This window comes from Natrix helvetica (assembly GCF_964273705.1).
Source record: "Natrix helvetica genome assembly, chromosome: 8".
Taxonomy (NCBI): Eukaryota; Metazoa; Chordata; class Lepidosauria; order Squamata; family Natricidae; genus Natrix; species Natrix helvetica.
The window spans coordinates 28,051,995-28,065,994 of record NC_138559.1 but is presented as its reverse complement, the minus strand read 5'-3'; the positions used below and the strand labels follow the sequence as shown (position 1 = coordinate 28,065,994).

At 51.2% G+C, this 14,000-nt stretch overlaps 4 protein-coding genes across 8 annotated transcripts; 2 read left to right on the top strand and 2 right to left on the bottom strand.

Annotated features, from left to right (window-relative positions):
* Positions 1-52: 52 nt before the first annotated feature.
* CENATAC (centrosomal AT-AC splicing factor) lies at positions 53-3,794 on the top strand. 3 transcript variants are annotated; one of them, XM_081960545.1, is made up of 11 exons: positions 55-308; positions 503-669; positions 754-852; positions 1,007-1,190; positions 1,280-1,342; positions 1,731-1,795; positions 1,927-2,077; positions 2,360-2,390; positions 2,710-2,790; positions 2,882-3,014; positions 3,505-3,794. In XM_081960545.1, exons 1-11 carry the CDS (start codon positions 171-173, stop codon positions 3,563-3,565), a joined length of 1,173 nt encoding a protein of 390 aa, XP_081816671.1. In that variant the 5' UTR covers positions 55-170; the 3' UTR covers positions 3,566-3,794. The 3 variants fall into 3 exon arrangements, with proteins under 3 accessions (XP_081816672.1, XP_081816671.1, XP_081816673.1); XM_081960547.1 differs by having other exon boundaries at positions 89-308; positions 1,124-1,190; XM_081960546.1 differs by lacking the exon at positions 1,731-1,795 and having other exon boundaries at positions 53-308; positions 1,955-2,077.
* Positions 3,795-4,091: 297 nt separating this feature from the next.
* RPS25 (ribosomal protein S25) lies at positions 4,092-5,070 on the bottom strand. 2 transcript variants are annotated; one of them, XM_081960552.1, is made up of 5 exons: positions 4,939-5,070; positions 4,759-4,854; positions 4,498-4,681; positions 4,247-4,345; positions 4,092-4,151 (listed from the first exon to the last, which is right to left on the bottom strand). In XM_081960552.1, the coding sequence occupies exons 1-4, from the start codon at positions 4,939-4,941 to the stop codon at positions 4,251-4,253; spliced, it is 378 nt and encodes a 125-aa protein (XP_081816678.1). In that variant the 5' UTR covers positions 4,942-5,070; the 3' UTR covers positions 4,092-4,151; positions 4,247-4,250. The 2 variants fall into 2 exon arrangements, with proteins under 2 accessions (XP_081816678.1, XP_081816677.1); XM_081960551.1 differs by having other exon boundaries at positions 4,092-4,345.
* TRAPPC4 (trafficking protein particle complex subunit 4) lies at positions 5,055-6,687 on the top strand. The gene is made up of 5 exons (XM_081960553.1): positions 5,055-5,278; positions 5,368-5,542; positions 5,629-5,732; positions 5,809-5,935; positions 6,388-6,687. Exons 1-5 carry the CDS (start codon positions 5,104-5,106, stop codon positions 6,464-6,466), a joined length of 660 nt encoding a protein of 219 aa, XP_081816679.1. The 5' UTR covers positions 5,055-5,103; the 3' UTR covers positions 6,467-6,687.
* A 196-nt stretch (positions 6,688-6,883) lies between these two features.
* On the bottom strand, positions 6,884-13,150 carry SLC37A4 (solute carrier family 37 member 4). 2 transcript variants are annotated; one of them, XM_081960543.1, is made up of 9 exons: positions 12,472-13,150; positions 11,628-11,860; positions 10,417-10,660; positions 9,852-10,010; positions 9,580-9,665; positions 9,322-9,435; positions 8,506-8,571; positions 7,844-7,982; positions 6,884-7,769 (listed from the first exon to the last, which is right to left on the bottom strand). In XM_081960543.1, exons 1-9 carry the CDS (start codon positions 12,617-12,619, stop codon positions 7,603-7,605), a joined length of 1,356 nt encoding a protein of 451 aa, XP_081816669.1. In that variant the 5' UTR covers positions 12,620-13,150; the 3' UTR covers positions 6,884-7,602. The 2 variants fall into 2 exon arrangements, with proteins under 2 accessions (XP_081816669.1, XP_081816670.1); XM_081960544.1 differs by lacking the exon at positions 8,506-8,571.
* Positions 13,151-14,000: the final 850 nt, after the last annotated feature.

Below are 14,000 nucleotides of genomic sequence, written 5' to 3'. Positions count from 1 at the left end.
GGAAGCTACCCAGATGTCATTTCGCTGCCTGGAAGCGGCCTCTGCGCCGCACGAAGGACCCCAAGACCCATCGGCCGCAGCCAGCGCCCGCCCGGCAGCCGAAGAGCAGCTCAGCGCGCGGCTCCTCCCCTCCCACCGCAGTCGCCGAGCAGGGCGCGCGGCGCAGCAAGATGGCGGGCGAGGAGGCGGCGACGCTCTTCCGCTGCCAGCTGTGCCGCCGCAGCGCCTTCGACGGTCGCCGGAGCCACCTGTACAGCGCGGGGCACCAGCGGCGGCTGCGCGCGGCCCTGGCCCGGCTGGGCGAGAAGGTGGGCGGGGGGCTGGGGAGGACCGGGTGCCTGGGGCGCGGCTGACGGCTCTGCTCCGCTTCCCCCCGGGGGAGGGGCAGGCGGCGGCGCGGGCGGCCCTGGACCGGCTGGGCGAGAAGGTGGGCGGGGGGCTCGGGAGGACCGAGTGCCTGGGGCTGACGGGTCTCCTCCGCTTCCCCCGGGGGGGGCGGCAGGTGGCGGCGGCGCGGGCGGCGGCGCGGCGGGCGGAGGTGCTGCCCTTCCAGCCCGGCGAGCACGAGCGGCGCGTCTGGTGCCCCTGCTGCGCGCGCGAGGTCCGGAGCCACCTGAGCCGCGGCGCGCGGACGGTGCTGCACGGCGGCCTCCTGGAGCACCTGGCCAGGTGAGGGGCGGGAGGGCGGGTGGGGGAGTCTGCTGCGCCGCGCCTCCCCGGCGGCCTAGCGACGCCCTCTTGGCTTCCCCGCAGCCCGGAGCACGGGAGAGCCGTGGCCGCCTTCTGGAGGAAGAACAGGGCCGACCCCAAGCAGAAGGCCGACTTCCTGCTGTCCGCGGCGGAATACCGGCGGTGAGTGGCTCCGGCCGGCGGAGGGCTGGCTCCCGGCCCACCTGCTTCCGGGCGGCGGCGCTGTGACCAGGGAGGAGGGCTCCGGTCTCCGGAGTTGGTAGCCTTCCCTGTGTCAATCTGTGAAGCCGTTCTTAAAAGATACATTTCTGACCAGGGAGGCTGTGCCAGGCCTCTGGAGAGCCCAGACTGTGTCTCCCTGCCACCAACAATTAGCCACCTCTGCATTAAAGGCTCTTGCTTCCCAGAGTGATGGGCTGCTTTACACTTCCAGCTTCCAGGAGTCTCTCTGCGAAGCCCTGGATGCTTATGAAGAGAAGGAAGAGGCAGCCATTCAGGAGGTAGAACTGGGGGGAATCCAAGTGGTTCAGGGAACAAGAAGGACCTGACTTCAGCTCTGAGTTCTTCTTTCCATCTTTCCTCATTGCAGGCTGCAGCTCACATCCGAGACATGGAGCAGAAGAGGCGAGAGATGGTGCAGGCCATCTTAGAGGTTTGTGTGCCCAAGTTCAGAGTGGGCAGTATCCATCATCGTGTTTGCAATGGTCCTGAAGAACCTTCCCACTCAGCTCCCTTTCTTTGCCTGTCTTTCCCCCACTGCATTTAAACTCAAATCCATTTGCCAGTATTACTTGTGCTCTGGCCCATGTAGTAATTTGGGAATTAAATTTGTAATTTAACTATTATCAACAACTTTTTTTTCCCCTGGGGAAATGCTCTTGGGTTAGGGGTATTTCCTTCGCTGGCATGAGTGCCTGCGTGTTTTAGCTGAATCTGGTCCATTTTAACACTCTCCAGATTACAATTTGAAGGCATCTCTTATATTGCAAAATATGTTGTTGTCTCTTGAAACAAGTGCGTTTTTCCTGAATTAAACTCAGCCACAGAGAGCGGACACACTAGGTGATGGAACCACTGCTGTTTACACACTTACAGAGAATTTAAGGTAGGAGTTACCTTAAATCAGAGGCCTTCAAAGCTTCTATATCCCTCTACTATTCCTGGCAATATCCTCTTCACACATTACCCGGGTACTGAGTCTGTTTTGCTTGTGCTGACAAATGTTCTATGTTGTAGTGATTCTCCTTTTGCTATGGAAGAGCAGGAGCAGCCTGGGCCAAGCTGGAGCACCACTTTTCTTCGAGAAGGGCCTATTTGTCCCAGCAGCACTGTGCCTGAGCTGCACTACCCAGAAGCAGGGCAGCCGTTAACATTCATTGGCCACCAGGTACTCCCATTAGGAGTTTCCTCTTGCCTCTCCTGTTCAGCAGCATGACAACTGAGCAGTGAATGTCTGCCCTGGGTTCAGTCTCCTATCTTATACCCTCTGTTTTCCAAGAATCTCAAAGAGGGAAAAGGGATGCTGTCTACTGCTGCCTACTGGACTGGGGAGCCAATACCTCTGGCTGCAGGACTCACTGTTCCCTTTGCAATTTTGCACCTGGATTTTTCAGATTCTTGGTCCCCTAAAGTATTAATTTGGGCTTTTCTTTTGTTGTTTCAAATGCAGGAAACAGGTGGGGAGGGCAACATTCACACAGGTAGGTTGGAGTCAGCTTTCTGAAATGGCTGTTGAGCCTGGCTTTGCCCATGATGGACATTTGGCTCGTGAGGGGAAAGAATCTATACTGAAACAATACAGCGAAGCATTAATTTGCCAACTACATTTAGTCGTGTACATGTGTCCGTACAAACCTTTAAAAATGAGTTAACCATGAATTGCATGCTGCATGGCTATACATGGTATATAGCCTTGAACATTTTGTAAACAGCTGCTCTCATATCATTATGGTCAATATAACTTGGGCACGTGAAAAGAAACATGGGGTTTTCCTGATTTGTCCACCTTTCAATCTTGAGGAGCAAAACCTCCCTGGCTGATGAATGAAGAGGAAGGTGAAAGGCAGATTGGACCTTCCTATGAAGAATACCTTAAGGAAAGTGAGTGTGCAAGGGCTTGGCCCTATGGGAATCAGTAAGAAGAATTGAGCAAAGAATGACTCAACATTTTGTTTTTCTGTCCCCTCTAAAGAACAGAAGCAGAAACTGAAGCAGCTCCCGCCCAACCGCGTTGGGGCCAACTTTGACCATTCATCTCAGACAGGAGATGCTTGGCTCCCCTCCTTTGGGCGTGTTTGGAATCATGGTAGAAGATGGCAATCCAGGTAAACACACACCTTCCTCTGAGAAGGCCAGAGGCAATGACTTAACGCCATTAATCTGTTTAGATTTAGCTCTCCCCTGTGCTGCTAGAGACAGCAGTGTGTGTGTGGGGAGAGGTCTGGGCCTGGCTGCCACCACATCCTTCTCATTTATTGATTCTGAATTTGTTGAATTGTTGCTTATGATAACTTATGTATTGGCTCATTTCATATATTTCACTTCAACTGATAAAGATTACTGGAATCGTCTCTGGCTTCCTAAACCCAACAATTGTGAATATCAACTCATTACATTTGCATGGCCGCCCATCTCCCCCAAAGTGGACCCTGGAATGCATAACAAATAAAATATATAGCCAGAAGAGCCTTTGTGTGGGTGCTGGAAACCCCCATTGCAGAAGAGTAGAAGGAATCCAGCCTCTTCAAGTTCCTGTCCTTGATACAAAAGATTAAACTCTTTCAACTTTTTGTCTTCGGCACTGCTTTTTTCTAGACATCAGTTCAAAGCTGAATCTGCAAATAAGCAGCCTGGGTCCAAGAAGAAAAGGCCTTGAACCAGCTAAAAGGTCTTCCTCTCTGAGGCAGCAAAATTCAAAGCCCATTAATCAAAAGAAGCCCAGCTGGAAGACTTTATGGTGGCTGCTATGAAATGAACTCTGCTCCTCTAGCCTTAAGCATGCAATTGTATTACATTTATTATAATAAAACTGTTGTTATAATTGTATATGGTTTTTACTAAAAATATGGCTTCCAATAAATGTAAGCTACTACAAAATATTAAAAGGTGCATTTGTCTAAGATCCACAAAGCAAATATGAGATTGCAGAAAATATTGCCATCAAAGTTAGGAGCTCATCTATGATTTTCAATATATGCCTTGTTTATTCAAGTTATGCAAACTTATCAAGATAGATACTAGTTGGCATATTTGCACTGCCCACACAGTTATAAAGCCAATGCTTTCATAATGTTTTATTTTCATGAACCCAAATTCTGCAAATCTTTGTTATTCAAAAAAAGTAGAGCCATATTACTCCTTGCAAAATAATTGGCACTTGCTGAGATCATTACAAAGCCTCAAAGAGTTAAATCAATTTATTTTTTTGTGTATACAAGTAACTCTGAAAGCCATTTGAGAATCTGCAAAGCAAACCAAAGAAGAAATTAGATCTTTCTGATGCAATGTAGTCAATCCTCTTTGGCTGTGCAGAACAGTACTGGTCATCTGGGCTCACTTTCTCAAGCATCCTCTCCTGCTGCTGGTGCATCACCTCCCTTGGTGTTCCGGGTGTAGATGACCTGTGCTCTGTGCTTGGAGACCAGTTTAATTAGACCTGCCAGGAGAAAACACGCAACAGAGGATCAGGAAGCTTAGAAAACCGAGCAGGAGCAGCATTTGGGGAGGGGGAGGTAGGTGTCGGCTGCAACCCTTCAAGGCCCACAGCTGGGCTCCTGCAGGGAGAGCGTGACGCCTCCGGCCTCTCACCTTTGCCCAGGAGCTCCTGTAGCGCAGCCCGCGCGAGCGACCCTCGGATCTTCAGCCTCTCCGAGACCACGGCGGGCGTGATGAGCTTGTAGTTGGGCACCTCCTTGCAGAGCTTGTCGTAGGTGGCTTTGTCGAAGAGGACCAGGTTGTTCAGCTTGTCCCTCACCTTCCCCTTGGACCACTTCTGCTCGCGGGGAGAGAAGTCCGTCAGGCCTGCCCACACTGCCCACAGCCTCCCCCGCCCGCCCGCCTAGCGCCCACCTTCTTCTTGGCTTTGCCGCCGGACTTGTTGACGGGGTCCTTGTCCTTCTTGGCGGACTTGCCCGCGTCCTTCTTCTTCTTATCGTCTTTGGGCGGCTGCGAGGAACGAGAGAGCCAGAGGGGTCAGCCGCCCGCCCGGCCAGCCGCCCGCCCGTCCCGCGCGTCCCGAGGCCTACCTACCATGGCGCAGCTGGCGGGGAAACGTGCTCCTCTTGAGCGGCTTCCGGCTGGAAAGGAAAGCGGCTCTCCGCGCAGGCCGGAAACCCCACGGCCGAGGCTACTTCCGGCCGGCCCCGGAAGAGGCGCAGCGAGCCCCCCCTCCCCGCCAGACCTACGGGTGCCGCGATGGCCATCTTCAGCGTCTTCGTGGTGAACAAGGCCGGCGGGCTCGTCTACCAGCTGGACCACTACGCGCCGCGGGCCGAGGCCGAGAAGACCTTCAGCTTCCCGCTGGACCTGGTGCTGCGCGCGCACGACGAGCGCGTGCTCGTGGCCTTCGGGCAGCGCGACGGCATCCGCGGTGAGGGGGCGCCGGCGGGCGGGGGGCGCCGGCGGGCGGGCGGGCGGGCCGGGCTGAGAGGCCGTCCGGCTGAGCCGCCTTCCCCGCAGTGGGCCACGCCGTCCTGGCCATCAACGGCGGCGACGTGAACGGGCGCCTGACCGCCGACGGGAAGGACGTGCAGGAGTTCCTGGGCAACCCGGCCAACTACCCGGTGGCCATCCGCTTCGGCCGCCCGCGGCTCTCCTCCAACGAGAAGCTGATGCTGGCCTCCATGTTCCACTCGTGAGTCGGCGGGGGGGGAGGACGGGGGGGGGAGGGCGCGACCCCCACCCCCGCCGGCTGCCCACCGGCCGCTGCTTGTCGCGCAGGCTCTTCGCCATCGGGTCGCAGCTCTCCCCCGAGCAGGGCAGCTCCGGCATCGAGGTGCTGGAGACGGACACCTTCAAGCTGCACTGCTTCCAGACGCTGACAGGTAGGCGGGGCCGGGCCGAGGGGGTCGGCACCTCCATGCCGGCCTCCGCCTCGCTCTCCCTCCTTTCCCTCCGCAGGGATGAAGTTCGTGGTGCTGGCCGACCCGCGGCAGTCCGGCATCGAGGCCCTCCTGCGCAAGATCTACGAGATCTACTCGGACTTCGCACTGAAAAACCCCTTCTACTCTCTCGAGATGCCCATCAGGTGCGCTCAAAGCTCCCCCCCTCCCGAGCAGCCCCACCTGCCCTAATCCCAGGAAAGCTCTTTTTTTGGGGGGGGGGAGTCCTGGTGCCTGGCCTCAGCTTGTGGGGTCCGTTGCCCCCCCCCTCTGTTTTCCTCCTGCTTTCTTGGAAGTCAGGGGTGTTGCCAGAAACCTCTGCTTCTTTCTAGTTTTCTCCATGGTGTCCATCTATCCTGTTAACATACAGGAGATGTGCAAGTGAGAACGAATAAGGCATTTTCTTCAGGCTCATTACAGTCTTCTTTATGTACCCTCTTATATTTTAGCATATCCCCCATAAGTATACAGGAACAATGCTGAACCCAAACATTTATGTGAAAAAAGAATATTTGTTAAAGATAGAATGAAAAATGTGGAGATAGGAGCAAGGGTGTCCTTTTATTCTAAGGCTGCTTCTGTTATGCTACTATTTCAGATGTGAGCTCTTTGATCATAACTTGAAACTTGCCCTGGAGGTGGCAGAGAAGGCAGGTCCCTTTGTCCCAGGATTATAGGATGAAGTTCTCCCACTTCAGTTGCCCAATGGACTGTTTGGATCTTGGGACCCGAAAGGCTTCCCAGCAATTCCAGTCGGCCCTCTACCCATCCTTGTTTGGACAACCTCTGCTGCTGGAAGTTAGAAGGAAACCTTGTTGGCTACATGTATGTGTTTAATTTATGCTTGGCACTTTGTTTATTGCACACGGAAATAAAATATTCTTAAAGAAGACTTTAATCTTGACTTTGGGATAAACTGACATGCAACAACAACATTTATTATTACGGTCGTTCACTCAGCCAGATGTTTAGACTGAATTTGTCATTTTTTCCACCTATTAAATCCTTCCCAAAGACCTTGGATAGGTGGATATCAAGTTATTATGGTAGAAGTCACCTGATTCCCAGCAACTCTTCAGCAGGGGACACATAGCTTTTACTGGACAATTTATTTTTGTTGACACATACATTCCATATAACAGTCATAATTTAGAAGCTATTATAGTAAATGTAGCAAAGTTTATTCCTAAAGGCATCTAATTACATCTGGAGAGCTTCATGGCTGCAGAATTCTTAGGCAGTTCCAACAGTTAAACACCGCTTTTCTTCTATTAAAGTTCGATGGGACATAGAACCTCTGTTTATACTGATACTTGTGATACAGTCAAAAACGTTTGATCTGTTTGAGAGTTACTCTTTCTCAATTTCTAAAAGTAGTTTTTAGTCCACTTCTAAGCTAACCTGCTATTGACTGAACCTAAACAGAGTAAGAGTGTCGCTCCTTTTTTTCTAACATATTTCCTGTTTGGTTATGCCTGAGTGTAATTTGTGGGTAGAGTTGGAAAATGTCAGTTGAAAATCTAATGTAGGAAATGAGAACAACATACTAAAAAGGTGTGTGTGTCTGGGAGAGTGAGTGAAGAAATTCCTCAAGGTGAAACTTCTATTCAGCTGCTCTGTCCCCTCTGCTGGGCGCTGCCAGCTACTAAGGGCATCCATTAAGTTTTGAAGGATGAGAACTGGCAGCAACAACCAGGTGAGATTTTGCCACCGCTTTGTAAAGGCAGGCAGTAAACCTGCTTAGAGCGTCTACCTTTCTGAGGTCCTGGCTGTGGATGAAGGAGGCTCCTTTGCAGTGAAGTCATGCGGCCTTTCAATCCACTTTCTTTGGCACGCGACCCATCTTGGTGCAGATATTTCTCAGAAGGAAAAAGGCCACAGTGCTGGCTATGCAGATAAGCTCCACTACCCAGAAGGCTGTTCCCCAGCTGTAGTGCTTGGCAATCGTGCTGAAAGGCAGACCAGCCAGGAAGCCTCCCACTGAAAAGAGAAAGGGGTGTTGGGTGCAAGGTGGGCTTTTATCCTCCATCGATTCCGATTATGTTTTCACCTACCGTTAGCCATTAGGGCAACAATGGCATGAGATGTGCCACACAGGTTGGATGGCGCGCTCTCATTGGCTATGACGCCAAACAGTGCAATCGGTCCATAAGAGCAAAATCCAAAGACGGCTCCTAAGAGCAGGATCCAGAGCTACAAAAACGGAGCCGGACAAAAGGTTAGGTGTACGAATAGGGTATCTTTCCCTACTATCCGCACCTGCCACTTGGACTCCTTTTCCTCATCACTCTGCGAAAGGCTACCTTAGATGAAGCACCGCAATGTTTAACCTTCAGTCAATGTTGTTTCTCAGTGATCCACTTAAGAAAGTGAGAAATAACAGCACCTCAGCCAACTGCTATTTTAAGGTAACTTTTAGATCAGGGTACTAAAATATCAAACCTTGGTTGTCTCACTGAAATAGCATAACTAGAACTGTTTCTGCAGCCCCCCAGGGAAGTCTCCCACGTCTATGGCTAGCACAGAGCTCTCAAACTTGTGGCGTCACGTGACATGTTGACCCCCCCCTCACTAAATGGTGTGGGCATGGCCAGTGTTTGATGCATCCAGCCCATGGGCTAGCAGCTACTGCTAATGACCCTGCGTCTGTCATCAAATCAGTGGCTGAAGCCCCAAAATGATTGAAATGAGAGAGAGCGAGAGAGAGCGCAAAGACCTCATGTTCTGTAAGGCCCACAAGATCAGCCAGAGGATGGAGGAATTGATTCCAAGAATAATTTCCCTGGGGAAAAAAGAAGGGAAATGAGCAAGGAGCATGAAGAGAATGTCTGGAAAAGACAAAACACAGTAATAATTGCTCTGGGAGGTCGGAGGGAGGGAGGGAAGAGGGAAGGGTAAGGGGGGTAATAATTGTAAAACTTATTAAAATTTTAATTAATTTTTTTTAAAAAAAGTAATAATTGTATGCAGAAGCAAAGACCCCAGAAAGGGAAAACCCTTACCAGCAATTTTCCAAAGCCACTTCCGCTAGCTAAAAAGGTTAAATTAACAGCAGGCCTATTAAGCCCAGTCGTTTCTGACTGGGACATCATCTTCATCAGTTTCTGAAGATTCCCCATCCTTGGAATTCTCAGCCTTGAGCTGAAGCCAGAGGAAAGGCCACAGTTTGGGATGAACGATAACTGGTCTATCATGGCTTCAATAGATGAACTTGTAATGACTAAAAGTTCAGGAAGCAAAGAATCTATCCAGGAAATGAATTTCACCCTGATTTCAGAAACCCAGTTTTGTTTCCCTGAAAGTTGCAACGTTTTGTTTTGTTCCATTAAAATTTGTTTCTAAAAACTGCAATTCATTTTACTTATAGAAATCCTCACAAGATATGGCATTTACCTAAAGGTAAAAGCATTCAAAATGGTTACCTTTCACTACTCAAACAGGTGACAATATAAATGAGATGAGATTGTGGGGGGAGGAACTAGTTCCCCTTCAATGCCACTCTTGTATAACTGAGCCTCCTTCCTATAGTCACCTTGGGGGAGCTGTCAGTTACGGTGATTCGGAAAAGGAACAACGAGGCAGCCATGCCGGCCATCATCAGGATGAGCAGGGTATGCCGAGGGTTTCCGTAGATTGAGAGACCCGCCTGCAACACACAGGTGCGTGGATCCAAAATCCCTGTCACAAAGTGTCTGTCAACCCAACCCATCCCAGACAAAACCGCCTCGGTCTCGGCATCCAGGCAGAGACTGTGGGGTTTTCAGGGCCGCCCTTCCTCCTCCATGCTTACCCTGGCCACTGCACGGTCCGAAAGGTAACCAGCAGCAATGCTGCCCACGAGGCCCCCAATTTCCACGGCGCTCATATAGGAACTGCCTAAGAGCAAAAACACAGGGACAATTCCAGCGAGGCTGCATCCCTGCCTGTTGCGGGGGCCCTCTGCACCCCTCCCCTGGTCAGTCACGCAAAAGACCTCCCCGCAGATACAGTTTCCCAGGACATTGACCCAGGCCACGCGTCCACTCTCCAAACCCCAGGAGAAAGGAAGGGCCTGCTTCCTACCCACAAGGGCAGACTGTCCTCTCTCCTGGATGAGGAAGAGTTGTCCCCAGTCAGTACAACACGTCTTCACTCCAAAGACCACCAGGTAGCCAGAGGAAAGGACCCAGAGGTAGGGCGAACACAGCAGCTCAGCCAAGGTGCTGTCATCCTTCGAGGAGTCTGTGAGAAAGAGACCACTCAGCAACCTGACCCTTCTCCTGGGCCCCTCTGCCCTGGCCCTCGCTCAGGCTACACGCTTCCTCTCTGCTCCTCAAAGGGAAGGAAGCCTGATGGATTTATTGACAGATTAACCTTATAAGCTGCTGTATTGATCAGCATACAACTTCCCAATATGTAATTGGGACTCAAACAATATAACTATGGAAGACACACTTATAAGAAGAAAAGCAATTCTTCACAGAGGGATATTTATAACAGACCAGCATTCCTGGCTTCAAGTCACAGCAAAGTTTCCATTTCGTTCCAGACGGCTGGGTGGTGGGTGGTGGGTGGTGGGTGGAGGCACCCCTGAGAAAGCTGCTTTCATGACCCTGAAGATGGTATCTCTGTTTCCCCACACACTCACCTTGTTTCCCTTTCTTGGGCTTAGAGTCAAGGTTGGGCAATCCCACATCTGAAGGCTCATTCTTAATCAGGAGCAGGCACACCAAGGAGGCAACCACACACAGCGAGCCAGAGAAGGCTAGGATGGTGCGCCAGGCATAAGTCAGGGCCATCAATGCTGCCACAATGGGTCCGATCCCTCCAGCCAGATTCATGCTGGTGGAGAGGATGGCCCACCAAGTCCCAAACTGGGAAGGTTCAAACCACTATAGAGAAAGGAGAGAGAGAGAATGAATGGGTGCATAGCTGTCTAGGCCAAGTCCTCACACTGAGCTTAGACTTCCAGCACCACCACAGGATGGAGCAAGTACTGATGGCCAAAAAGGAGCAGCAGATGCTTTCTGGACAAATTTCCGTGCTCCCCAGAACAGTCCTTGGAAAAGCAAAACGAGGAGCATTTCCACATCAATTGTTTAGCATGATTTCCTCAAAAGCAGTTGATAATAGCATTTAATAAAAAAAAAAAAACATAGTGCCTTTTTTAGTGGCAACGGACAAGGGGCCCTGTGAATTCCACCTCTCCAAGGTCGTGGGTCCAGGTGAAGTCAAGCGATGCAGCAGACGCCCCAGAAAGCTTACTTCCGGGTTATCAGGGAGCTCCAGGCATGACTTCTACAGTTAGTCCTTGCCTCTGAATGCCGAGTTGTGAGGGACGGTGAGCAGGAGGAGGCAGCTGCCTCTGGATTAACAATTTCCCAAAAGAGTTTGGATGAGGAGGTTCTGGATCAGACTGGCCTTTGGCCTACAGTCTTTTAAGGCAGCTCCTAGCCACCAAAGGCAGAACCATCTCTGAACAAGGCCACTTGCTCAGGGCCAAAGGAGGTGACTAGTATCCCAAAAATATCTGAGAGCAACATGATATGGTTTGCAATTTATAGCTCCCGCTGCCCTTGCCAATCCAAGCCCCTCCTAGGAAAATGACATCTCTGACTAGCCGAGAGCACAGGTCGGACGGCCTCTGCCTCCCCATAGCTGTGAGGGCAGTTCTTGGTTCCATTAAAGAGCCGAAAGCTCACAGCCAAGGCTGCATTCTCGGCTTGCAGCTCTCCCTGGGGAGAGGCAGAGCCGGGGGCTACCCATGTGGGCCGTCTTCTGTTGGCTTCCCAGGGAACCTGACCTGCTGCTCCCACACCAAACTGCCCCTGCAGGGGGGAAATTGGCTCCTTCGCTTACCTTGCGCAGCACTTTGCCACAGGGGGGCCAGCCCAGGCCTTGGGCCAGTCCGTTGAAGAACCACAGTCCCGCAAACAGGGCAACGGTAGAACTCCAAGAAAACAGCACGTTGACCAATCCCACCAGGAGGAGGCCAGAAGAGAAGAGCCAGCAGGCACTCAGCTGGTCTGAAAGGACACCACTCACGAACTTGCTAATGGCGTAAGCGGCAGATTGGCTGCTGGTGATGAGACCTGAATTGGACGAGAGCCCCGGAAAAACCTCAAGAGCACAATCGCCAGGGCCTGGCCTGAAAGAGGATCAGGATCCCGAGTACAAGGTGGGCAGCAAGACTGATTGTGGCCAGAGAGAAGGAAAGGCAGCCATTTCAGAGAAGGAGTGGTGCTTTACCGACACAGGACGGCAGTAAAATGGCCCCCTTGAGCTCCGGGTCTGGCTGTGGGCTCCCTGTGGCCACGGTGAATACAAAGACAGTTTTCTCTTGCTGCATTATTAAAGCAGCCAGAATCATTATGCCCCTTCCAGTCAAGGACTGAGCTCAAATCTGGCGACACAATTCCTTTCCAAATAAAAGCTATTCGATATTGTCCCAATAGTGCAGCCTCTCTAAACAGTGGCTGCAGAACTGCAACGTCTGAGAAACAGCAGCAGTTTTCCCTGGCAAAGTGACACCTGCCACAAGCATAAAGTTGGTTCTCAAATTTCCTCCGACTCTCTTGATATGAAGCCTCTGAGAACGTCAAAAGGGTTCTGTACCCCGAGTGTCCCCTCTCCAAGGATCCCATGAGCAAATAAGCGGAAGGAAGGAAGGAAGGAAGGAAGGAAGGAAGGAAGGAAAACTCACCCAAATCATCTTTGTCCAATGGTACCTCTTGCATGATTGAAGGCATGACGAAGGAGAAGGTTTTTCTATTGAAGTAGTACAAGGTGTACCCAACATACATAGTGGTGAATATGACAAACCGGTGATAGTTATAGTTCTTTTCCGCCATTGTGGGTGGGCTTGTGCTTCCACGGGTTAAGGAAGAGTGTGGAGGGAAGGAGTAGGGCTCTTCTGCTTTTAAGAGTCCAAACTGCAGGCGCAGCAGAGTTGCTGACCGAGGGCAGAGGAAGGCTGGCAGCAGAGGATCCAAAAGAGGGAGCCAGCAGCTGCCTGTCTGTCTGCGTCTCTGCCAGGCAGAGGCTTTGTCAAAGTTCTGGTTTGATCTCAACTGCACTCATGGCTGCTTTCTAGAGAATGATTAACCGGAGAGCCTGGCTGGACACAGAGTTCAGTATAAATGCGCCCATCGACAATGGAACCCCCGCAGAGCCAGGCAGTCATAAACAGAGTTCGTGTAAAGATCAGTGAGGGGTTTTTTTTCACTCCTTGTTCTGACCTCTGAACTCAAACAGTGCAAGACCAAACAGAGCAGATCAAGGTCTTCCTGGAACAAGCAGCCTCCTGCGTCAGGACTGGCCCTCTTGACTTCCTTCCTTTGGATCTTCTCGGTAGGCTGAGGACAAAGAGCCTCTTCTGCAAGCTGAGAGACATACAGAACACGGGTCAAATGCTGCCCATCAGAGAAGGAAAGTTCAGCATAAAAATATTTACCTACTTGGGCACAAGACTATTTGAGCACAGCAGGCAAATTAAAAAACAAGAACCCCTCCCCATTTCTAGGTAAGAACCAAAGCACAATAATTTTCCATCCCACCTTCGAGATGTATTAGCTTATGGGCAGACAACAAAACACCAGGACCTTCACCCACTCCAAGTAGCAGGTGTGCCACAGAGGAGCCACTGATGTGAAGAAAATCAGAATCACAGTTCAGTTGAAAACGTGGGCAAATAAAATAAAGTCCGCCCTTTGCAGAAGGCTCTCCTCGGAGTCTAAAGACGGGGCTTTCTGCAGCAGGAGCCTCCATATTTGGTTTCATCACACTCCAGCAGTCAGTCAGTCCCAAAGGGCAAAGGTCCTTAAAGAACACCAACAGGGCCTGGACTGCTGCCCAGGAGGAAAGGACGGAAGGAAGAGGCAGCCAGTAGAAGGGCTTGTAAGGGGCTCTCTTTCGGAGGAGAACCAACCAGGTCCATTTTCTCCTGACTCCCCCTGACCCCGCTTGGCTCAAAGCCTCCTTTCGTCTCCAAGGAGCAGCTACAAAAATTAACCCTCAAGACAAACTTTGTCTATCAGCCTTTCCACTAATATACCTCCGTGCAAGTGATGGAAGAAGCCTTGGAAGTACTAACATTTCTCTCCCTGTTGCCCTATTAAACCTCTTCTTCTGCATGGCCCATGTTTTTTTAAGGGTTACCCTTGCAAAATGTAACACGTTTTCTGCTCTAACCCCAGTTAGGTTAATTATTTCCTTTTTTTGTTGTAACAGGCA

Coding starts and splice junctions, on each gene's coding strand:
- CENATAC (XM_081960545.1), top strand. CDS start 171: ATGGCGGGCGAGGAGGCGGCGACGCTCTTCCGCTGCCAGCTGTGCCGC. Junction 853..1,006: donor TCCGCGGCGGAATACCGGCG/GTGAGTGGCTCC, acceptor ATTTCTGACCAG/GGAGGCTGTGCCAGGCCTCT. Junction 2,391..2,709: donor GGAGGGCAACATTCACACAG/GTAGGTTGGAGT, acceptor TTCAATCTTGAG/GAGCAAAACCTCCCTGGCTG.
- RPS25 (XM_081960551.1), bottom strand. Junction 4,682..4,758: donor GCGGCAAAGCCAAGAAGAAG/GTGGGCGCTAGG, acceptor CCCCGCGAGCAG/AAGTGGTCCAAGGGGAAGGT. Junction 4,346..4,497: donor ACAGGAGCTCCTGGGCAAAG/GTGAGAGGCCGG, acceptor TTCTCCTGGCAG/GTCTAATTAAACTGGTCTCC.
- TRAPPC4 (XM_081960553.1), top strand. CDS start 5,104: ATGGCCATCTTCAGCGTCTTCGTGGTGAACAAGGCCGGCGGGCTCGTC. Junction 5,279..5,367: donor GCAGCGCGACGGCATCCGCG/GTGAGGGGGCGC, acceptor CCTTCCCCGCAG/TGGGCCACGCCGTCCTGGCC. Junction 5,936..6,387: donor TCTCTCGAGATGCCCATCAG/GTGCGCTCAAAG, acceptor CTACTATTTCAG/ATGTGAGCTCTTTGATCATA.
- SLC37A4 (XM_081960543.1), bottom strand. CDS start 12,619: ATGGCGGAAAAGAACTATAACTATCACCGGTTTGTCATATTCACCACT. Junction 11,861..12,471: donor ATTGGACAAAGATGATTTGG/GTGAGTTTTCCT, acceptor CGTCCAATTCAG/GTCTCATCACCAGCAGCCAA. Junction 8,572..9,321: donor TAACTGACAGCTCCCCCAAG/GTGACTATAGGA, acceptor TTTTTTCCCCAG/GGAAATTATTCTTGGAATCA.